At 40.2% G+C, this 25,092-nt stretch overlaps 1 protein-coding gene across 3 annotated transcripts in view; it reads left to right on the top strand.

The window, feature by feature from the left end:
- The window catches only part of LOC132401536 (prostaglandin F2-alpha receptor-like), a 55,606-nt gene that overhangs the window by 535 nt on the left and 29,979 nt on the right, over positions 1 to 25,092 (top strand). The window contains exons 2-4 of one of the 3 annotated variants that reach the window (XM_059983555.1): positions 8,201 to 8,400; positions 15,138 to 15,264; positions 19,987 to 20,838. In XM_059983555.1, the coding sequence (XP_059839538.1) occupies positions 20,038 to 20,838 (801 nt within the window). In that variant the 5' untranslated portion in view covers positions 8,201 to 8,400; positions 15,138 to 15,264; positions 19,987 to 20,037. Of the gene's footprint in view, positions 1 to 8,200; positions 8,401 to 9,326; positions 9,433 to 15,137; positions 15,265 to 16,699; positions 16,832 to 19,986; positions 20,839 to 25,092 lie in introns of those variants that run through there. The other 2 variants (XM_059983557.1, XM_059983556.1) reach the window with 2 other exon arrangements.

Raw genomic sequence — 25,092 nt, 5'->3', positions numbered from 1 at the left:
CCCACCCAGCCAACCTCAGTTGGAAAAGCCTGCTTGCATTTACCCTATGTGTGCCCTCATAATTTAGAATACCTCTATCAAATTTCCCCTCAATCTTACATATTCCAAGGAATAAAGACCATAAGACCATAAGACATAGGAGCAAAATTAGGCTATCTGGCCCATCAAGTCTGCTCCACCATTCAATCATGACTGATCCTTTTCTCTTCTCCTCAACCCCAGTTCCCGGACTTCTCCCCGTAACCTTTGATGCCGTGTCCAATCAAGAACCTATCAATCTCTGCCTTAAATACACCCAATGATCTGGTCTCTATAACTGCATGTGGCAACAAATTCCAGAAATTCACCACCCTTTGGCTAAAGAAAATTCTCTGTATCTTTGTTTTGAAAGGGTGCCCCTCTGTCCTAGACTCTCCCACCATGGGAAACATCCTTTCCATATCTACTCTGTCTAGGCCTTTCAACATTTGAAAGGGTTCAATGCGATGCCCCCTTATCCTTCCGAATTCCAGTGAGTACAGATCCAGAGCCATCAAACATTCCTCATATGATAACCCTTTCATTCCTGGAATCATCATTGTGAACCTCCTCTGGATCTTCTCCAATGCCAGCACATCTTTTCTAAAATGAGGGGCCCAAAGCTGTTCACAATACTCAAGGTGAGGCCTCTCCAGTGCCTTATAAAGCCTCAGCATCACATCCTTGCTCTTGTATTGTAGACCTCTTGAAATGAATGCTAACATGGCATTTGCCTTCCTCACCACTGACTCAACCTGCAAGTTAACCTTCAGGGTGTTCTCCCAATTCCCTTTGCATCTCAGATTTTCCAACATTGTATTTCATTTGCCACTTTCTTACCCATTCTCCTAATCTGTCTAAGTCCTTTTGTTTCCTGCCTGTTACTCCAAATTAGGTCTCACCAATATTTACCCAACTTCAATATAGATTTTTGGTTAGCCCACACTTGGAGTACAGTGTGCAGTTCAGGTCACCCTATTATTGGAAGGATGTGGAGGCTTTGGAGAGGGTGCAGAAGAGAGTCACCAGGATGTTATCTGGTTTAGAGGGTATGAACTATAAGGAAACAGAAAGTACTTTTGGTTCATTTTCTCTGGAGCAGTGGAGGCTGAAGAGATATCAGATAGAAGTTTATAAAATTATGGGAGGTAGAGACAGAGTGGAAATGCTTTTCCCAGGGTTGAAATGTCTAATTTCAGACTGCCTGCATTTATGTTCAAAAGGGGTGAAACTTCTTATACAGAGAGTGTTCGGTGCCTGGAATGCATTGCAGGGGTGGCAATGGAGGCAAATACAACAGAGGCACTTAAGAGGTTCTTAGCTAGGGTCATGTGTGTGCAGAGAATGGAGGAATATGGACATTGTGTAAATAGGAGGGATGTTTAGATAGGTGTTCAGTTGCTATTTTAATTGGCTCAACACAACCTTGTGAGCTGAAAGGCTGTTCCTGTACTGTTCTGTTCTGTGTTCCATGGTCTGTGTGCATTTATGCCATTTATTCTGTGCACTTCAGGCCAGCAAGGAATTTCATTACACTTTCAAAGATTCAAGGTACATTTATTAAGAAAGTTTGTATGCAGTATAAAACTCTGAGATTCATCTTCCCTTAGACGGCTTCAAAACAAGGAAAGAAAACCACAGAACCTGTTCAAAGAAAAACATCAAACATCCTATGCACAATAAAAAAAAAGCAAATCTCACGAACAGCAAAAAAAAAAGAGCAAGAAACACAGATTATAAAATACCAAACTACAAATCATCAGAACAGTCCAGGCATATTAATTTTAGCTCAGTTCAGTTCAATCTAACACTGTGCCTTCATTAACTTCAGACCTGGACAGTCCACCTTAGTGTGTATGACAATAAATTAAGTTGAATCTTGAACATTTCTTGAACCTTTAATGCCTGGAATTAACTCGCACAATCTCCACGACTTGGAGTACTACGTTCACCTCTGGTCACCTCATTACAGGAAGGAAGTGGAAGCTGTAGAGAGAGTGTAAAGGAGATTTACTTGGATTGGTCGAGAGAACTAGGGTCTTTCTTTGGAGAGAAGGAGGGTGGAAGGTGAATTGATAAGGTGTACAAGGTAATAAGATGCATAGATAGAGTGGAGAACTAGAGACTTTTTTCCAGGGCTGAAGGAGCATAATTTTAAGGTGGAGGGAGTGAATGTCAGAAGTAGGTTTTTTTAACACAGAAATTGGTGGGTGTGTGGAACACACTGCCAGGGGTGGTAGTAGATATGTTAGGGATAGTTAAGAGACTTTTAGACAGGCACCTGGAGGAAAGAAAAATGGAGGGCTATTTGGGAGGGAAGGGTTAATTTGATCTGAGAGCAGGTTTAAAGGTCAGCACAACATTGTGGGCCGCAATGTAAGGGTCACTAGCAAACTCGTGCAGGAATCAAGGATACTTCAGCAATTCAAATAAAACTAAAAATTGATCACAAAAATTAATTAGAAAATCTAACAAGAGCTCAGGCAAACTGTACAGAACTTGATGAACAGAAATCATTGATAATACACAGAAGAACTCAAGTTTGAATTTCACACGACATGGAACCACAATGACCCAACAAAGAGGGGTTGGCATGTCCTCCCGGAAATGCACCCTCAGACATTGACAGTACCTTGCTAAGCAAGAGATGCCAATCTGAATTAGTGATCAAAACGAGTTCGACAATGCCCAGGATCCAGAATGACACACCTACAAAACAAAGTGAAAAACTAGGGCCAGTGCAAAGGCAAAAACTAAACATAAACGAAACATAACATAAATCCAAAAGGACAACACAGATGCACACTGTGACATTGAGAAATTACAGACTATATACTAACTGACAAAAAAGATGTATTTTTTAAAAACGATCCCTGCTTGGGACCTGAAGGGCCTCTGCTGGGGTGCACTGTTCTATGTTTTTTTATATTTGCTGTTTTGTAGTGTTCTGTGAGCATGGTTAATGTGGATTAGAATGTGTGGCAACACTTGCGGGCTGCCCTTGGCACATCCTCGGGTGTGCTGGCTGTTAGTGCAAATGACACGTTTCTCTGTCGGTGTCGATGTACATGTGGCAAATAAATCTGAACCTAAATAATCGACGTTCTGTGCTCACATCGCTCTCCTCCTTTACAACCTGTGTGCTCAAGTCCATCGTTAGCTCTCCTTTGGGTGTGAGGTCAATTTGTTTGGAAGCAACTTTGAGAGTTATCAGGATCAGATTTAATATCATTGGCATATTTCATGCTATATTTCATTAGGAGCTTGAGGTGATTTGGTAGGTCACCCACGACACTTGCAGGTTTCTACATCTGTACTATGGAGAGCATTCTAACTGGCTGCATTAATGTCTCGTATGGGGGGTGGGCACTGTATGGGTTCGAAATAAGCTGCGGAGTGTTATAAACTCCATCATGGGTACTATCCTCCAACTATCCAGGACACCAAAGCCTCACCAAGATGGCTTCTGATTCTGATTCTAAAATGTGCTGTCTTGCAGCAGCAGTCCATTACAAAATATGATAAAACATAAATTACAATAAGTACTTTTATATATAAAAATAAATAAGTCGTGCAAAATTAAAATAAGTAGTGAGGTGGTTCCTAATTTGTAAGTATCTAAAAAAATTAGATTTAGGTAATTTGAATTTGTTAGAAAGTTGATCAAAAGACATCAAACTACCTTCAGAGAAAAGATCACGAAAACATTTTATACCTTTCCTTTTCCATATACTAAAAGCTTGATCTGTTAAAGAGGGTTTAAAGAAAAAATTAAGTAAGATACGGCTATCAAGAATGAAGTTTTTTAGAGTAAAAGATTTACAAAACTGAAACCAAATTCGTAATGTATGTTTGACAATAGGGTTAGATATCTGTTTATTAAGTTTAGCTAAGTCAACAGGGAGAGAAGAGCCAAGAACAGAAAATAAAGAATATCCTTGTGTAGCGTTACATTCTAAATTTACCCACTGTGGGCACAATGGTAAATCTAAATCTAATTTCCAGTATAATAAATTCCGAATATTATTCGCCCAATAGTAAAATCTAAAATTGGGTAAAGCTAAACCACCATCTTTTTTAGATTTCTGTAACTCTCTTTTACTTAATATGGGGTTTTTATTTTGCCACACAAATGAGGAAATTTTTGAATCAATGCTATCAAAAAAAGATTTAGGAATAAAAATTGGTAAGGCTTGAAATAAATATAAAAATTTCGGTAAAATCATCATTTTAACAGCATTGATCCGACCAACCAATGATAAGGATAAAGGAGACCATCTAGTAGTAAGTTGTTGAATTTGATGAAGCATAGGTAAAAAAATTCAATCTGAATAAATCTTTATATTTCTTGGTCATTTTTATACCTAAATAAATAAAATTATCAGTAACAATTTTAAATGGTATCCTGTCATTCAATAAAGTTTGTGCATTTAAAGGGAAAAGTTCACTCTTATCCAAATTTAATTTGTAACCAGAAAAACTACCAAATTGAGCCAACAAGGATAGAATAGCGGGAATAGAATTATCAGGATCAGAAATATATAACAACAAGTCATCGGCATTGAGCAATAACTTGTATAATTTCTCATTACGGGTAATACCAGAAATATTAGGGGATTCACGAATAGCAATGGCTAAAGGTTCTAATGCAATATTAAATAATAAAGGACTTAAGGGACAACCTTGTCTCGTACCACGAGATAATTGAAAAAAAGAGGATCTATAATTATTCGTAAGAACAGAAGCAACAGGTTTATAATATATTAATTTAATCCATGATATAAAATTAGAACTAAAATTAAAATTCTTCAGGGCATTAAATAAGTGTGTCCATTCAACTCTATCAAAAGCTTTTTCAGCATCTAATGAAATAACACATTCTGGAGTTGTGGGTGAGGAAGTGTAAATTATATTAATTAATTTTCTAACATTAAAAAAGGAGTATCGGTTCCTAATGAAACCAGTTTGATCTCCTGAAATAATCTGTGATAGTACCTTTTCTAACCTAATAGCTAAAATTTTTGTAAGAATCTTAGAGTCTACATTTAGTAACGATATAGGGCGATAAGATGAACATAAAGTAGGGTCTTTATCTTTTTTAAGAATTAAAGAGATAGTAGCTTCATAAAAGGACTGGGGTAGTCTCTTCTTAATAAATGCATCATTAAAGATTTCACATAACCAAGGGGAAAGCAAAGAAAAAAAAGTTTTAAAAAATTCTATAATATAACCATCAGGGCCAGGAGCTTTCCCTGAATTCATCGATGAAATAGCCTCTCCTACCTCAGCCATAGAAATAGGAGCATCAAATAAACTTCGATCTTCATCTGTCAATTTGGGAATATTCAAATTGTTAAAAAAATTATCCATCATAGACAGATCACCATCAAATTCTGATTGATATAAAGATTTATAAAAATTTTGGAAGGTATTATTAATTTCTTTATGATCCGTAGTCAGATTACCATCTTGTTTACAAATTTTAATAATTTGTCACTTAATTGATTAGCTAACAATTTACCAGTTCGATCACTATGGATATAAAATTGAGCCCTGGTCCTAATTAATTGATTCTCAATTGAAGAAGATAACAGTAAGCTATGTTCCATTTGCAGTTCAACTCTCTTCTTATAAAGTTCCTTGGTAGGAGTAACGGGATAAATCTTATCAATTTCTTTAATTTTATCCACCAATAAAGCTATATCTAAATATCTTTGTTTTCTTTTACCAGCAGAATATGAGATAATTTGTCCACGAATAAAAGCCTTAAAAGAGTCCCAAAGTATTCCTCTGTCAATCTCTTCAGCATAGTTTGTTGAAAAAAATAAGTCAATTTGCTTTTTTATGAAGGTAATAAATTCTGGATCTTGAAACAAAGTAGCGTTGAGTCTCCAAGATCTAGTATTAATGAAAGAGTCCGAAATCTTGATAGATAACTTCAAAGGTGCATGATCCGAAATAGCAATAGAATCATATTTACAGTCAATAACATCTGCTAATAAACGATGATCAATAAGAAAATAATCAATTCTAGAATAACTATGATATACATGTGAAAAAAACGAAAATTCTTTATCTTTAGGGTTCAAAAACCGCCATATTTCAGTAATTCCCGCATCGACCATAAAAGAGTTAATAAGTAAAGCTGATCTATTCGGAAGAGTTCGAATAGGTTTAGATCTATCCATCAAAGGATTCAAACAACAATTGAAATCTCCACCCATTATCAACATATATTCATTTAGGTTAGGAAGGGTAATAAATAAACGTTTAAAAAATTCAGGGCAGTCAAAGTTTGGAGCGTAAATATTAACTAAAGCCACTTTTCGGTTAAAAAGTGAACCAGTAATCAACAAAAATCTGCCCTGTGGATCAGATATAATTTCATGATGTATAAACGAGATTGAGGGGTCTATAAAAATAGACACACCCCTAATTTTAGCAGTAGAATTCGAATGAAATTGTTGACCCTTTCAGAACCTAAAAAAGCGTTGATTATCCTCCCTCCTAATATGGGTCTCCTGTACAAAGATAATATTAGCATTTAGTCTATGGAATACTTTAAATATTTTTTTACATTTAATCGGATGATTTAAACCATTAGTATTCCAAGAAATAAAATTAATAGACTTATCCATCATGCTAATATTAATTGTATATGCCATGAAAGGTTGAGAAAAACACATAACCCATAATCCAGGAAGAAGGAAAAATGGTACAGGAGCAACCGGAGAACATGAAACTTCAACAATATTAATAATTTAAAGTCGGCCCATAAACTAAAAGCAAAAAAATAAAAATTAGAAACTTTTTGTATAAAGTTTTACCATCCTTCCCTAATTCAACTTTGATAGATTTTTTAGATATGATTTTTACTTTAAATCCCTGTCAGAAGAGTTTAGTGGCTCTTATTTATAATATGATTATGAAGATACAACCAGAGATATCTGGTAGAATTAAACAGGAATGGGAAAAAGAACTTCAATACAATATTTCAACGGAAAAATGGGAAAAAATTTTACAAATGGTTAATTCTTCTTCTATATGTGCTAAACATGCTTTAATACAATTTATGGTTGTACATAGAGCTCATATGTCTAAAGATAAGCTTGCTCGGTTTTATTCTCATGTTAATCCTCAATGTGACAGATGTCATTTAGATGTGGCTTCATTGACCCACATGTTTTGGTCATGTCCTACTTTACATAACTATTGGAAGGACATATTTACTACCATTTCCTCAATTTGGAATATTGATTTACAACCTCATTTTATCACTGCAATTTTTGGTATACCAAATGAAGATGATAGTCGATTCTCTCCTTCAATTAGACGAATGATCGCCTTTGTAACATTAATGGCCAGGAGATCTATATTACAAAATTGGAAAGAAATAAATCCTCCTACCACATTTCAATGGTTTTCTCAAACTATTTCTTGCTTAAGTTTAGAAAAAATTAGAAGTACTATTTTTGATTCATCAACTAAATTTGAAGAAACTTGGAGACCGTTCATTCGACACTTTCATATGAATTAATTTGACTTCTTCCAGACCTTTACTCATATTATTCTTGTTTTGGTGTGGAGTTCCGGAGTTTTTTTGACACTATCATATACTTATAAACTATTATTATTGCCCATGTTAGTTTAGGTTTTTTTTTATTATTTCTTTAAATATACATTTTTTCTTAAATTTTACATTTTTTTCTTTTTCTTTTGATGATTATTTTTAATCTTTTCATGTATAATCAATATAGATTAGATTGATATTGTATGATCCTTTTTCGCTGATAGTTTAATAAGATATTGTTATCTTGTTATCAACTCAATTTCAAATCTATTGTATTCATAACATATGTAATATAATATTATGTTATGTTTTTTTAAAAAAAACTAATAGAAAGATTGAAAAAGAAAAGAAAGAAAGAGGTGGTTCATTGTCCGTTCAGAATCTAACGATGGATGGGAAAAGAGCTACTCGTGAATCGCTGAGTCTGTCTCTTCAGGCTCCGTAGCTCCACCTTGATTAGTTCGATGTGAAGAGAGCATGGGGATGGCGATCCTTAAAATGGATACGGACTTCTTGAGGCATCGCCTTTTGAAGATGTCCTCGATTCTGGGGAGGCTTTTGCCCCTGATGGAGTTGTCTGAGTTTCTAACTTTCTGCAGCTTGCATTCTCAGAGACATCTTGCCTCCAGGACGAGTGGTGCTCAACTCCGCCGCGTCACTGGGCGGCGTGACGAGCACGGTCCAATCCTGATAAGGAAGCGCACTCGACTCAAGTTTAACTCGGGCTGAGAGGTGAGTTCAGTGTCCTCACTCACTGGGAGCGGGCGCTGCGATGAGCGGCATCGGGATTTTGGACCGCACGGAGCATACAAGTAAGCATTTAATCTTTTACAGTATGGATGTCTCTGAAAGCCGAATTCAGCTTATATGGACACTAAAACTACGAGAATTCGGATTAAAACAAGATTGCGGAAACACCCCTTTAGGAGGCTCTACAACACGTTTGAAACTTAATTTTTACATAATCGAACCTGGAAAGCGGTATATAGATTCCAGATTTAATACAGACCCTGGAACTTCCCGAAGTTCAAAGAGATGCGGCTGTTTGCCTTTCTCTATCCTGCTTTCTCCGTGGCGAGATCTCCCCTCGAATTTACGCACCACCGTTAGTGATCGATGGTCGCAGGTGCAATCTGGGGAGAAGATTAATAACCCGAAGAGAGATGGGGCAATTTTAGGGGGTGGAATTTTTCATTGCAAACCCGGGTCTCGGCAGCCTTGACCGAGATGATGGAGGTTCCATGCAAAGTGGTATCAACACTTGCGCTAAATGCTAAATTCTAAATACGTAAATTACCGAAACCAGATCTTAAACTGGGTGTTTCCGCATTTCTCCTGCTCCTGTAGTTTGTTGTAGCAAATTACCTTGGTATTTTTCACATTTAGCATCTGCTCCGAAAAACTCAACGTATGTATTTTGGGGAAATCTTTATTTTTGCGGTATTAGAAAGGATTATAGATTCCCCAATCTGAGTTTATATATTCAGCATAAGTGTTCGTATATATGAAGTATTTTTATATATAAAAGTGTTAAGTAGCGACTGTCCGTATTCCATTGTATTTATCCCTCTGCAGAAAGGTGTGGGATTTTATGGTGGGCGGGGTAGTCGTTAGGAGATACAGTATGTTTGAAAATTCACTGGACCATGAAAACACGAGGAGCGGAATTAGGCCATTTGGCCCGTTGACTCGTATGCAATTACGTATAAAGAAAGAACTTCAGCGGCTATATTTCTTTAGGAGTTTGAGGAAACTCGAGGACCTAATCTGGTCCGAACATATCGATGCAGCTGTAAAGAAGGCCAGACAGCGACTAAATATCACAAGGAGTTTGAAGAGATCTGGTATGTCTGCAAAAGCAATCGAAAGCTTCTATAGATGTACCGTGGAGAGCATTCTGACAGACTGCATCACTGTCGGGTATGGGGGTGGGGGGGGGGGGGTGGGGTGCCACTGCACAGGACCGAAAGAAGCTGCAGAGAGTAGTAAATTTAGTCGGCTCCATCTTGGGTACTAGCCTACAAAGTACCCAGGACATCCTCAAGGAACGGTGTCTCAGAAAGGCAGCGTCCATTATTAAGGACCCCCATCACCCAGGACATGCCCTTTTCTCATTGTTACCATCAGGAAGGAGGTACAGAAGCCTGAAGGCACATACTCAGTGATTCAGGAACAGCTTCTTCCCCTCCGCCATCCGATTCCTAAATTGAATTTTTGGACACTACCTCTCTATTAAAATTATATTATTTATGTTTTTGAAGGATTAAAATCTATTATATATAGATTTACTTATATTTCCCCTTCTATATTATGCATTGCATTGAAATGCTGCTGCTAAGTTAACAAATTTCACGATAATAAACCTGATTCTGATTCTGGTATGTCACCAAAGACACTCGCAAATTTCAGATGTACAGTAGCGAGCATTTTAACTCGTTGCATCCCCGTCTGAAATGGCGGGTCCACGGCACAGGATCGGAAAAAAAAACACTGCAGAAATTTGTGAACTCTGCCAGTTCCACCATGGGCTCGAGCCTCCCCAGCACCGAGGAATCCTTCAGAAACTGATACCTGAAGAAGGCGGCCCATCGACCACGCCCACCATCACTCAGGACACGTAGAAACATAGAAAATAGGTGCAGGAGTAGGCCGTTCGGCCCTTCGAGCCTGCAGCACCATTCAGTATGATCATGGCTGATCATCCAACCCAGAACTTTGTACCTGTTTTCTCTCCATACCCCCTGATCCCTTTAGCCACAGGGGCCATATCTAACTTCCTCTGAAATATAGCCAATGAACCGGCCTCAACTGTTTCCTGTGGCAGAGAATTCCACAGATTCACCACTCTCTGTGTGAAGAAGTTTTTCCTCATCTCGGTCCTAAAAGAATTCCCCTTTATCCTAAAACTGTGACCCCTTGTTCTGGACTTCCCCAACATCGGAAACAATCTTCCTGCATCTAGCCCAGGGGTGGGCAAACTTTTTGACTTGTGGGCCACAAAGGGTTCTAAAATTTGACAGGGGGGCCGGACCAGGAGCAGATGGACAGAGTGTTTTGGTAATACACCTCATAAGAGAAAATAAAATATCATGGGATAAGTAGAAAACATTTGCTTTAATTTCAATTGAAAATGAACAAATGCATTACAACAAAATATCTGTCTTTGAAGTCCCATGGTATTTAGCTATTTATTGAAATGACTTAAAACACTGAAAATTAAATGAATAAAATACAGCTTTTTTTAATAGTAACAGTTATTATTTTAAAGCACTGAAAATTCTGTTATCCTTCAAGATATTATCATCATCACTCTCCTCCTGACTGTCTTTATTTCAAAAACAGTAGGAGATGCAGGTCTACGTGTCCTGCTCCTTCTTATTCAATTGTCCCCTGTGCCAAAACTCAACAACGACCAGCACAAAGACAGAACAGTGACAGCGCGCCAGTATGCGGAGCGCATTATTTGATCTGGAGCACATTTTTTATTTTGAGAACGTACGTGCACCTGCGCACTACTCATGTCCATCACTTAACAGAAATGACATGTAACATGTAAGGCTTATTGAGAAAAATATTGTCAAATGCATTTTTTACATAACACAACGAAGAAACTTATTTTTAATTTCAGTGGGAACAGTGTTGTTGGTCTCCCTTTTTAGCCAGCGCATCAAAGTCTGGATTTAGTTTTGTTGTGGCGATTCTCAGGATGGATCTGAGGTGTTGGTTAGTTAACTTGGATCTGTGGCTGGCTTTGTTGATGTTCATGACGCTGAACGCCTGTTCACACAAATAGGTCGAGCCGAACAAAGAGTAAAGCGCAAATGTGGAGTAATACGCTGCACCTCAACAAAGGTCAATGTGTAGCGGTGTGCTACATGCAGCGCTAAAATTACAACACGGAGTCGGTAACTGCAGTCGAAGAAAAAAACTTTATTCGATATCCCCAGCCTCACTTTTAAGCCTCCCTCAACCTGCCACCCGTGGCGCAGAGGCTCCAAAGCTCTGTGCTTTCAAATCCCCGCAGGCTATCTCCCTTAGCCGGAACGCTGGCTAATTGTGAGCCGGTTCGGATGTGCCAGGAAATGGGTCGCCACAAATGTATATAGAGTGCGTCATCTATTGGGAAAACGCCAGAATTGTGGGGAAAAAAACGTTAACAAGGTTTATTAATATAATTTCATCAAGTTCTGCGGGCCAGATTAAAAAGCTTAACGGGCCGCATATGGCCCGCGGGCCGTAGTTTGCCCATGCCTGATCTAGCCTGTCCAATCCCTTTAGAATTTTATAAGTTTCAATAAGATCCCCCCTCAATCTTCTAAATTCCAGTGAGTATAAGCCTAGTCGATCCAGTCTTTCTTCATATGAAAGTCCTGCCATCCCAGGAATCAATCTGGTGAACCTTCTCTGTACTCTCTCTATGGCAAGAATGTCTTTCCTCAGATTAGGGGACCAAAACTGCACACAATACTCTAGGTGCTGTCTCACCAAGGCCTTGTACAACTGCAGTAGAACCTCCCTGCTCCTGTACTCAAATCCTTTTTCTATGAATGCCAACATACCATTTGCCATTTTCACTGCCTGCTGTACCTACACGTCCTCCTCTCATTGCTATCATCACGGAGGAGGTACAGGAGCCTGAAGACACACACACTTCCCATCCACCCTCAGATTTCTGAACGGGTAATGAACCCCAAAACACTATTTGTTTCCCTTCTTTTTGTATTACTTATTCAATTCAATTTTCTTTTCTTATACTGTATATACTTACTGTAATTGATAGTTTTCATTATTATGTATTGCTGCCACAGGACAACGAATTTCACCACATATGCCAGTGATATTAAACCTGATTCTGATTCTGAGTCTGCTGCACCATTCCATCATGGCTGATTTATTTTCCTTCTCAACTCCTTTCTCCTGCCTCCTTCCCATAATCTTTGACACCCTTACTAATCAAATACTTATCAATCTTCGCTTTAAATACGTACTGTATACCCAAAGAATTGGCCTTCAGAGTCATCCCTGAAATGAATTCCACAGATTCACCACCCTCTGGCTAAAGAAATCACTCCCCAATTCTGTTTTAAAGGGAGATTCTTTTATTCAGAGGCTGTGCCCTCTGGTCCTAGACGCCCCCATTATAGGATACATCACCTCCACATTCGTTCTATCAAGGCTGTAGGTTTCAGTGAGATCTCACCCTCATTCTTCTCAACAATGATTACAGGCTCAGAGCCATCAAATATTCCTCATCTGTTAATACCTTCATCCCAGGATAATTCTCGTAAACCTCCACTGGACCTTCCCCAATGCCAGCACATCCATAGTTGAATGTGGGGCCAAAAGGGAATGAATCTCTGGAATTCTCTGCATCTGTGTGTGGTGGGGCACAGACCATTAGACAATTTTAAGACAGAGATGGTTAAGTATTTATAAGGTATTCCGCCACCATAGGAAATATCCTCTCTGCCTCTGTTCTAACTGGGCTTTTTAATATTTGATGGGTTTCAATGAGATTCCCCTCATTCTTCTAAACTCCAGTGAAAACAGGCACAGAGCCATCAAATGCTCTTGGTACATTAACTCTTCAATTCTGGGGTCATTCCTCCACACCCTCTTCAGTCCTGTTTTCTTAGCTAAGGGACCCAAACTGCTCCTGGTGTAACCAGGATCGTTAAGAGAGTCTGTAGATGCTGAAGTTCAGAGGAACAAACTAACTGCTGGAGGAACTCAGCAGGCTGAGCAGTGCACCTCGAGGCAGAGGGCTCTGGCCAAGCCCCAACATCAGGGACTTAAATTCAGTTAATGTGATTAAGGTTGTCATAGCCAGGGGTGGTAATGGGGACAGACTCCCACCAACAATTAATGTTCCCAATGGTGTGTGCCTCAAATAGCCAAGTCCAGCTCCTGATCTTCATATGTGGCTTAGCTACTAAGCCCAGTAGAACCATTTCTACTAACAGGAGCAGGGGCAAAGACAGGTTACTGGTGCTGTAAAACCGGTCACTTTGGGCAAATGGGGCTCGTTAGCCGTGGTTGGCAGCTCATCTAGGAGAAGGAAAACTCTGATGTCAAACCTCCAGTGCTTTGTGGCTATACCCACTCATGGGGGAAGGCTCCAGAAGGAAGCCCCCAAGGGAAAATTCCAGAGCTGGAGTCCTAAGGCAGTCCTATGTTGAGTTCAACGCTGACTAGCAGCTCCTGTGATGCTGCTGGTGCCAAACTGTATTAGTCTCTGCCGTTCCTTTGGGTTCATTAGATGCGTGGAGAGGGGGAGCTTGCTACATGTGCAACAGCTTGCTCTCCATATCGTACTGCCCAGGCTTGTGTATCTAGACAGCTGGAACGCAATACCTATGGTCAATTCTGACTAACGGAGGCCCTCCTCACAATTAGTTCAAAATTGGAGCTGAGAACTACATGTACAGACGTCGGATTCACCAAGGTCTTCTATAGTATCACCACTCTATTTGAAAAGCATTTAAGATATGTGCTGTATATGTGTCTAAAAATAGATTGTGGGATATTCTAGCACCTGAGGGCACAGCCTCAGGCCAGTGAGATGTACAATTAGACAGACATGAGGAATTTCTTTAGCCTGAGGTTGGTGAAGCTATTTAATTCATTGCCACAGGTGTCTGTGGAAGCCAGGTCGTTGGATGTACTTAAGGTAGAGGTTGACAGGTTATTGATTAATCAGGGTGTGAAAGGTTATGGGGAGAAGGCAGGAGAATGGAGTTGAGAGGGAAATGGATCAGATGTGATGAAACAGCTGAGCAGACTCAATGGGCTGAATGGCCCAATTCTGCTCCTGTGTCTTCTGGTCTTGTGCGGATGCGGAGCCGGTGATGTAGCCTGCTCTGTAACTACGCAAGCTTGCTCTGCTATCCAACACAGAACTGTTACATTGACTTAACCACATTCCTGGCTGAGCCCCTCATCCCCTGATCACCTTAAGGTTCAAAGTCAAAGTAAATTTCTTTGTCAAAGTACATAAATATTACCACATAGTACCTTGGGATTCATTTTCTTGTAGGTATCTACAGGAAAATAAAGCAATACAATAGAATCTGTGGAATTCTGTCGAGGCCAAGTATATTGGGTATATTTAAAGCAGTGGTTGATAGGATCTTGATTAGTAAGAGCATCAACGGTTACGGGGAGAAGACAGGAGAAGAGGTTGATGGGGATAATAAATCAGCCATGATAGAATAGAGGGCCAGACTCGATGGGCTGAATGGCCTGATTCTGCTCCTTTGTCTTATGGCCTTATAGTCTAATGGAGGCTGTAGAAAAGATGGTTTTAGCAATGAGGGATTTCACCAACAGATTTAGAAGAAAATAATGAGTTGTAGAGTCCTTGAAAGTGAGTCTATAGTCTGTGGAACTACAAACGAGAAAACCTGCAGATGCTGGAAATTCAAGCAACACAGATGCTGGGGGAACTCAGCAGGCCAGACAGCATCTATGGAAAAGAGCAAACAGTTGTTGTTTTGGTCCAGGGTAAGAAGATACACTGCTTACTCTGACTTCTCATCTTTTTTTCCAGTCCTGATGAAGAGTCTTGGCCCAAAACGTCAGCTGCTTGCTCTTTACCATAGATGCTGCCTGGACTGATGAGTTCCTGCAGCATTCTGAGTGTGTTGCATAGGTTGTGGAATCAGCTCAGTGTTCAGGTGAGTAAAGTTATCCGTGTCGGTTCTGGAACCTGCTGGTTGAGGGGTAATCTCTGTTCCTGAACCTGTGATGTGAGAGTTAAGTCTGCTCTACCTGCTGCCCAATGAAGTGGGAAGAAGAGAACATGATGGGTCCTTGATGATGGATGCTGCTTTCTTGTGGCAGTGCTCCTTGTAAATGTGCTCAGTGGTGGAGAGGGCCTTGTCTGTGATGGACTGTGCTGTGCCATCAATTTCTGTAGACCTTTCCATTCCTGGGCATTGATGTTTCATACCAGGGTGTGATGCAACCTGCTAGGGTACTCTCCAGTGTGCAACTACAGAAGTGTGTCAGAGTTTTTGGTGACTTGCTGAATCTACACACACATCTAGTAGACGCACTGCTCTAGCTTTTTTGTAATGGGGCTTGCATGCTGGTCCCAGGACAGATCCTCTGCTACGTTAATGCTGAGGAATTTAAAGTTGCTGACCATCTCTATCTCCGATCCCCTAATGAGGACTAGGCATGTATCAGCCTCTATCTTGGATCTGTGCTTGGCCAGAACTCTTCGGGTTCTGAGGGTTTACAAACCTCCGAGTATGGAAACTTCCCAATCCCAGTTCTTAGTGGCTAGATGCCTTAATGCATGTAAGTGTAAAGTTTCAGTTATGAGGAGGGGTTGGATGGGCCGGGCTTGTTTTACTTGAAGTGGATTTCTGAACAGTTCATAAACCCATGAATACCATCTCACTATTTCTCCTGGCACTGTTGTTAGTTTTTTCATAACTTACAGTAATTTGGATGACTTGAACTGAACTGCTGCTGCAAAAACAACAAGTTCCACGACATACGTCAGTAATAATAAACTTGATTTTTCCTCTGCCAGCACTCCAGGCAGTGTGTTCCATCCACCCACCACTCTCTGTGTAAAAAAAAACCAAACGAAACAGACCTACACTTGACATCGGCCCCCCACCCAATACTTTCCTTTAATCACCATAAAATTATGTCTGCCTTTAAAAGCTATTTCTACCCTGGAGTAAGTCTTAGGCTATCCACTCAAAAAATGCCTTTTTTGATATTGTATGTGGCCTCTCATCCTCCTTTGCTCCAAGGAGGAAAAAGCTCTAGGTTGCTCAGCCTCTCCTCATAAGACATGGTCTCTAATCTAGGTGTTTTCCTGGTAAATTTCCCCTGCACCCTCTCTAAAGCTTCCATATCCTTTCTCTAATGAGGCAACCAGAACTGAACACAATACTTTGTGTGATCTGACAAGAGTGTTATGGAGCTGCAATCTATCCCCTTTGGTTCATGACTCTTGAACCAAGGGGATAACTTCACTAGCCCCACCATTAAAATGTTCCAATAACTTATGGACTCACTTTCAAAGAACCTTCATATCATGGTCTTGATATTGATTGCTTATTTAATGTTATTTATTTCTTTTTTAAGATTTCTCATCCTCCTTTGTTCCAAAGAAAAAAGCCCTAGCTCACTCAACCTATCTTCATGAGACATGCTCTCTAATCCAGGCAGCATCCTGGTAAATCTTCTCTGCATCCTCTTTAAAGCTTCCACACCCTTCCTGTAAGGAGTCAACTAGAACTGAACATGATATACCAATGAATAAATAATCATTAAAATAAATTGCCAATTGCCAAGAGTCCAGCCCAAATCCTTGTGGTGTGAGACTAATAATTTATGTTAAGCTGAAAACAATTTTATTTTGAAACATTACGGGAGTGTAACGTGTCTTGAGTAGGTCAGGCAGCACCTGCGGGAAGAGAAACTGTTGATAATTTAGGTCCATGACTCTTCATCACTGCTCTAGGCAGAATCAGGTAAAATATCACCAGTGTTTGTTGTGAAATTTGTTGACTTTGTGGCAGCAGTACAATGAAATACATACTAATAGAGAAAAAACTGTGAATTGCAGTAAATATATATATATATATATATATGAAACAGTTAAATTTAATAAGCAGTGCAAAAAGAGAAATAAAAGAAGTAGTGAGTTAGTTTTCATAGGTTCAATGTCCTTTCAGAAATTGGCAGAAGGGTAGAAGCTGTTTCTGAATTGTTGAGTGTGTGCCTTCAAGTTTCTGTACCCCCCTTCCCATCTGCCTATCATCTGGATCCACCTATTACCTGCCAGCTCTTGCTCTACCCCTTTCATTCACTCGTTTTTTCTTTACAGAGGGAAATGTGGGTGCTTGGAGTGGGCTGTCCAGGGTGGTGGTAGAGGAAGATACGTTAGAGCCTTTTCAGAGATGTTTTGATGGTGTGACCAGGTGGAGATATGTCTCTACTTGGGAGGTGCAATGTGCTCTTTTCCTCCACTAGCCTAATTTAGTTGACCAATTGATTAATAATTTAATTGGTTTTGGCACAACATTGTGGGACAAAGGGCTGATTCCTGTGCTGTACTGTTCTGTTTTCTATATACTGCCTATTGTCTTTAAATCTTTCAAAATCAAAGTTGACTTTGTTGTCCCCTGCACATGTCCATATACTGTATGCACCAGTGCAACGAGAAACACGTAAGACCATATAAGCAATGTTCACAAAAAATCACAAAGGATACACAGTTTTTCACAAGAAGGAACAAAACTAGATCAAAGTGAAACAAAGTCTATTTTAGTGCAGCCTTATCAAAATGGTTTGGTGTTGCTAAATTGAGTGATTAGGGTTGTCCCAATTGGTTTAAGAACCAAATGGTGAGGAGAAGTAGCTGTTCTTGAACCTAGTGGTGTGGTACTCCCTGCCTGATGATAGCTATAGGAAGATGGCCTGGGGTGTGGGGATTTGAGATACTAGATGTTGCCTTCTTGATGATGCTTCCAAAGGTGGGGTGAATGTGTCGGTATTGATTTATTATTGTCATATGTACCATGATACAGTGAAAAGCTTGACTTTCTTGCAAACAGTTCTTGCAGCCCAGATCATTACACAGTGTATTGATGCAGAACAATAACGATGCAGAATGAAGTGTAACAGCTACAGAGGAAGGGCAGAATAACACACTCAAAATGCTGGAAGAACTCAGCCGAGGAAGTGCAGTGTAGGTTCAAAGTACATTTATTATCAAAGTATGTATAAATTGTACAACCTTGAGATTCGCCTGCTTACAGGCAGCTACAAAACCTGGATGAACCCAATTTAAATAAAAAGACCAACTCCCGATGTGCAGAGAGAGAAAAAATAAAAATAAAATGCAAGATCATAACAAGGGAAGATTGTGAGGTCAAGAGTCCATCCTGCCATACAAAAGGTCCCTTCAAGAATTTGATAACAGTGGAGTAGAAGCGGCCCTTGAGCCTGGTGGTACATGCTTTTAGGCTTTTGTATCTTGGGCCTGATTGGAGAGCTGAGATGAGAGAATGTCAATGGTGGGTGGGGTCTTTGATTATGTTGCCTGTTTTACTGAGGCAGCAGGAAGTGTAGAGAGAGTCCGTAGAGGGTAGGCTGGTTCCTGAGCTCTGTGTATTGTCCCTCTGCAGTTTCTTGCAGTCACATGCAGAGCAGTTGCTATACCAAGCTGTGCTGCATTTAGATAGTGCTTGTGATATATTGGGCAGAGTCCAGATGAAGGGTCTTGGCCTGAAATGTTGGTTGTCTATTTCCCTTCACAGATGTTGTCTGAGCTGACAAAAGGTAGTGGATACAGCCCGGTCCATCACAGCAAGCGTCCACCCCACCATTGAGCACATCTGTGCGGAGCACTGTCACAGAAGAGCATCATCAAAAACCCCCACCATCCAGGCCATGCTCTCTTCTCACTGCTACCATTGAAAAGGAGATATAGGAGCCTTAGGTTCCACACCACTAGGTTCAGGATTAGTTATTACTCCTCATCCATCAGGCTCAAGTTCAAATTTATTGTCATCTGACCGTATATCTATACAACCAAATGAAACAGCGTTCCGCTGGACCATGGTGCACCCATATCACACATAGCACATCAAACAACATATTAGCACAGATACGTTCATAAAATATAATTCAAAATGCATGTGAATTGGGAAGCACAGGTAAACAGCTCGCTGACTTAGTGAAGAGACTTTGGTGGTGGCACGGTATTCATTAGTCTCACAGCCTGAGGGAAGAAACTGGTACTCAGTCTGGCAGTCCTAGTCCTGTTGCTCCTGTACCTCCTTCCTGATGCGAGTGGGTCAAGGAGATTGGGATGGGTGGTAGGGAACTCCGGAAACAGTGTGGATAACTTCACTCACCCCAACACTGAATTGATTTCACAACCTATGGGCTTTCAAGGGCTCTACAACTCATGTTCTCAATATTACTTATTTACTATTTTGTTTTTCTTTTTGTATTTGCACAATTTGCCTTCTTTTGCACATTGGTTGTTTGTCTGTCTTTGTTTGTATACAATTCTTCATTGATTCTGTTGTGTTTCTTTATATCTGTTTGAATGCCATCAAGAAAATGCATCTTGTGGTGTCAGGATCATATCACTGGCATTTGTTGTTTGTGGCAGCAGTAAGTTGCAAGACGTGATAATAAAACTATAAATTAAATTAAAAAAGTAGTGCAGAAAAGAGAAAAATAGAGGGGTAGTGTGCATGGGTTCATTTTGATAATAAATTTAATTTGAATTTTGAACTTCTAATCTTTGAGACTGCAGAGCTGGTGTGTTGCTGAAGGTAGCAACTCACACTCTGAAACTGGTCTTATTCTCACCCTTCCCTAATGCCAGGCTTGCTAACACTGTGTCTCACTTTCAGAGCCCTGGGCTGGAAGAATGCTGCAACATGGATTTTGGTGAACCACCCTAAATGGATCTCTTCCGAACGATGTCTGAGGCCAACATCAGTTCTACTGATCCCAGCTCCAATAGATCGGTTTGTACGAAAAACTCTGTATCAGTTAGCTTCCCAATTATCTTCATGACCGTAGGGGTAATATCCAACAGCATTGCCTTTGTGATTCTGGTGAAGGCCTACAAAAGATTTCAGCAAAAATGGAGAGCTTCATTCCTCCTGTTTGCCAGCGGACTAGTCTTCACGGATTGCTTGGGACACCTCGTTGCTGGGGCCATAACAGTCAGAGTGTATGCACTGGACATGGACTGGCAGGAGCTTGACCCCTCTGGGTATCTCTGCTCTGTTTTAGGGACCTGCATGGTTTTCTTTGGCCTCTCTGCCTTGTTCCTGGGCAGCGTCATGGCACTTGAGCGGTGCCTCAAGATCACGCATCCTTTCCTTCACTCGACCAAGATGACCATCCGTTGCGCCAAGTTTACCCTGGGATCCACCTGGTTGTTCGCACTGTGCATCGCTCTGCTGCCCAACCTCAACTTCGGAGAATATACAGTTCAGTGCACCCTTACCTGGTGCTTTATGAAAACAAAAGACATCTCCTTTGGGAAAGAAAGTGGGATTCTGCTCCTGTTCTCCTTGCTGGGGTTGAGCTCCCTTGGCATCTCCTTGATATGCAATACGATTAGTGGCATAACTTTGGTGAGAGCACGTGTGAAGAGCAAGTCCCACAGGAATGGAAAGTCTCAGCATGTGGAAATGTTAGTACAGCTGGTGACCATTATGTGTGTCTCCTGTGTCTGCTGGGGCCCATTCTTGGTAAGATATTGTATCCTCTATTTCTAATCTTTTAAATATTAAGTGTTTGTCTCCAAATATTTATAAGCACTAAATATTTGACTCCAATTTTTTTCAATGGCTGCATAGTGTCCAAGAGAGTCAGAGTTATAATGGATGTCTATCATTATCCAACAATGACAGGAAACTTGTGCAGATTTTTTAAAGTGGGAAAAGCCATTGCACTGGGTCAGATCCACTCTCTCAGCCTCAGCACTCTGGGTCCAGTGGTGTGAGTGGTCATCAGATCTGGGTCTTGCTTGGTTACTGTGACAACCCTTTCTTCCTGTCATGACCTCTACTCTCCACAGAGCTTGGCCAAACCGGTTTTCCTGGATCTCACTGTAGATCTTATTTGGCTGATCTGTTGGAGCTGACTTCACGTGCTAGGGTGGGCATGTCCCTATCTCACTGGGGTATGAGGCCTGCTGGCTGCCCTCAGCTGGTTTAGCCTGCAGTACCAGGGTGTGGCTGCTGTCGCATGCAAACAGCTACTTGAAGCCACAGGTGAGAGTTAAGTGTCTGGTGGGGACCAAAGGTGAGTGAGCTGGAGGTGATATCCCTCCCAGGACACCCATACACCCTGTACAGCATGGAAACAGTCCTTTCAGTTCCGGCTACCTCATTACAGAAGGACGTGAAAGGAAAATCACCGAATTGGCAGTGACTATAACCAATTCCAGCTGATTCCCTGAACCAGTCTTTCCCACATGTTCATCATATGCAGCATAAATCAACTTCATCCAGATCTCATCCACCTGGCTTTGTGCTATGCTATCTAGTTCTGCAGTTAGATCAGTCTTAAACATGTTTTCTGGTTTATTTTTGACTACTCTGTGAAGCAAACCGTGAGTATGAAGTGACACACATTGGAAGACTGAACTTGAGGACAGGGATGATAGAAGGATTCTTAGCTGTGTGGAGGGACAGAGGAATATCAGGGCCCAAATCCATAGACCCTCATGTGTGCCATGCAAGTTGATCAGGTGGTTAAGAAGTCATATGGTGAGTTGCCCTTCATTAGTCAGGGGATTGAGTTCAAGAGCCAGCTCTATAAAACTCTAGTTAGACCACATTTAAATTATTGTGTTCAGTTCTGGTTGCCTCATTATAGTAAGGATATGGAAGTTTCAGAGGGGGCACAGAGGAGATTTACCAGGATGTTGCCTGGATTAGAGAGCGTGTCTTACTGAGGAGAGGTAGAACAAGTTAGGGCTTTTCTCTTTGGAGTGGAGTTACAGAGAGTAGTGGATGTGTGGAATGCCTTGGCAGGGGTGGTTATAGAGGTAGAAACATTAAGGACACTGAAGAGACTCTTAGATAGGCACATGGATGATAGAAAAATGGAGGGTTATGTGGGAGGGAAGGTTTAGATTAACCTTGGAGTATGTTAAAAGGTCAGCAGAAGGGCCTGCAGTGTGCTGCAGTTTTCAATGCTCCATATTGAATTCTGAATATGCGCAGACTAAATAATAGAACAAACTGAAGAATAGAACTTTATTGTATCAATGCCTTTTGCTGCTCAGAATGTTATGTGGTTGAGGTAGTTGGTTTACAAACAAATATAATGCGTCTTGAGACTCCAAACAAGGGGAGGCTGTTGATAGTGGATGCTGGATTACAGGAGGGGGATTTCTAGAGTGCCGATGAGGTGGCTTTTTAGAGCAGCTTGTGGTTGAGCCACTAGGGGATCAGATATTCTGGACTGGGTGTTGTGCACTGAATCAGAATTGATTAGAGAGTTTAAGGTAAAATAACCCTTAGGGGTAAGAGATCATAATATCAAATTCACCCTGAAATTTGAGAAGGCGAAGCTAAAGCCAGATGTTTCAGTATTACTGTGGAGTAAAGGGAACTACAGAGGCATGAAAGAGGAGTTTGCCAGAATTGATTAGAAAAGAACACTGGCAGGGATGATAGCAGAGCAGCAATGGATGGAATTTCTGGAAGCAATTTGGAAGGAACGGGATATATACTTTCCAAAGAGGAAAGATGACACAACCATGGCTAATACATAAAGTCAAAGCCAAAGCCAAAGAGAGAGCATATAATATAACAAAGATTAAGGGAAGTTAGAGGATTGGGAAGATTTTAAAACCAACAGAAGGCAATACAACAATAAGGTAGATAATAATATTAAAGAGGATAACCAAAGTTTCTTCAGATACATACAGTGTAAAGGAGAGGGGAGAGTAGATATCAGACTGCTGGGAAAACAATGCTGGAGAGGGACAAGGAAATGGTGGACAAACTGAAAATGTATTTTGCATCAGTCTTCATTGTGGAAGACAACTAACAGTATGTTGGGAGGTTCAGGTGACAGGGGTCATGAAGTGTATGAAGCTACCATAACTAAAGAGAAGGTTCTTGGGAAACTGAAGGATCTGAAGGTAGATAAGTCATATAGACCAGATGGTGTACACCCCAGGATTCTGAAAAAAGGTGGATGAAGAGATTGGAGAGGCGGTACTAGTGATCTTCCGAGTCAGCAGGAGACGCTCATGGAGTGAGCATTGTTTCAGATTCGCTCCATAACCTTTACTTTTTTTAACCTATAATCACCCTTATTTAATTTACTTTTACCTACACCAAAAGATTCTTGCTACTTTTTTGGACATTAAGAGTTTATTGTGAATTTTTGAAGAAATGAATACAGAAATGGCTCTTAAATCAAAAGGGCGAGAACCTGGGAAAGATCCTAACGGGAACGGGAAGAAGAAAAAGACCGATCCTAAGCGCACTGAATTGACTTATGAAATATTATTGGAGGTTTTAAATGAAAAATTTGAAGAACGACGACAAATTTTCAAACAAGATATAAAGGCTTTTCAAGATTATATGGATAAGACGGACTCAGTAGTTAACCAGCAGCAAGTTCTAATCACAACTTTGTAAGAGGATGCTCAGAAGCGAGACTTGATAATTGAAAAACTGGAGCAGAAATTACTTACGACGATTAAACAGGTGGAAACACTTAAAGCCAAGAGTGTTGACTTTGAGAATTGGTCCAGAACTTATGCATACTTGATCTCCCGGAAGGTATTGAACAAGGGGACCCCTGAAGTACTTTGCTCAACTTTTAAAGGATGCGTTCCCTTCTGTATTCCCAGACAGTCCTCCGTTACTTGATCGCGCTCACAGAATTATGTGTCAATCACCAAGTGCTTCAGCTAAACCACCGGTTGTAATTATCCGATTTCATTATGTGCACGTTAAAGAGCAACTTATTTATGTGGCTCAGCGTGTAGGGATGGTCAAGTTTCAAGAATTCAATTTTCGATTAGTGGAAGATTTTAGTCCAGAAGTAATGAAGGCAAGGCTTCTTTTTAAACCTCTGATGTCCGAATGTTATGAGAAAAATCGAAAACTTGCGCTCTTATACCCTGCGAAGCTCAGAATATCATCTCCCAATGCATCTCGGCATGTTTTCCTTTCTACATCTGAAGCGAGAAGCTTTTTGAATGAGAACCTCCCTACTACTACGGATTCTCATCTCTAATAAATGAGTGATTTTGATTGTTGCAAGATGGTTTTTGTTTCCAAAACCAGATTTTGTTTCTGGCTTTTGGTGTAGGTTTACTCTATATTTTATACTCTAATTAAAGTTTTTTTTCGACATACTGATCTTTTTATTTTACTTACTTCAACCACTGTACTTTATCTTTGGTCATTATTATTAATCCTTCGAAGGAGAATTTTTTTTTTTACTAAGATGGCGGTTTCATCTCTAAAATATTTTTGGCTTTTTTTTTGATTTTGCCATTTTTTTTCTCTCGTCTTCTTCCTATAATGCATCTCTTATCACAGTTTAAATTTTTTTTGGTTTGTTTGGGTTTTAACCCAATTCATAAGTTACTAGTGATTATATTCTTTTTGTTTTTTTACTATCAATTATATTAAGAAGTTTGGTTTTAGTATAGTGATTATTATTTCTTTAGAGTTTGTGTGGATCTTTTTTATCCTTTATATATGGAGTTGTCTTCTGCTGATATGGAGTTAGATTTAGTTTCATTTCTCCTTTTTCCCAGCCTTTTCCTGGCTGGGGAGATCTTTTCTCTTCTTGGGTGGGGGGGGGTGGGGATTTTTTTTCTAAATCCTATGTTCTTTACACCAGTTTTTTTTTTAGTTTCTTCATTTGGGCTGATTTTAAACTACTAAAATGTCTGCGATGTCATCACTTCTGGGTTCGCCCCTTATTTTTGTTCCTCTTCCGGGTGCATGAGTTCATAATTTGGT

The sequence above is a fragment of the Hypanus sabinus genome, chromosome 11, assembly GCF_030144855.1.
Source record: "Hypanus sabinus isolate sHypSab1 chromosome 11, sHypSab1.hap1, whole genome shotgun sequence".
Lineage (NCBI taxonomy): Eukaryota > Metazoa > Chordata > Chondrichthyes > Myliobatiformes > Dasyatidae > Hypanus > Hypanus sabinus.
Note: the sequence above shows the minus strand (reverse complement) of the source record. Positions and strands in the feature narration are given on the sequence as shown.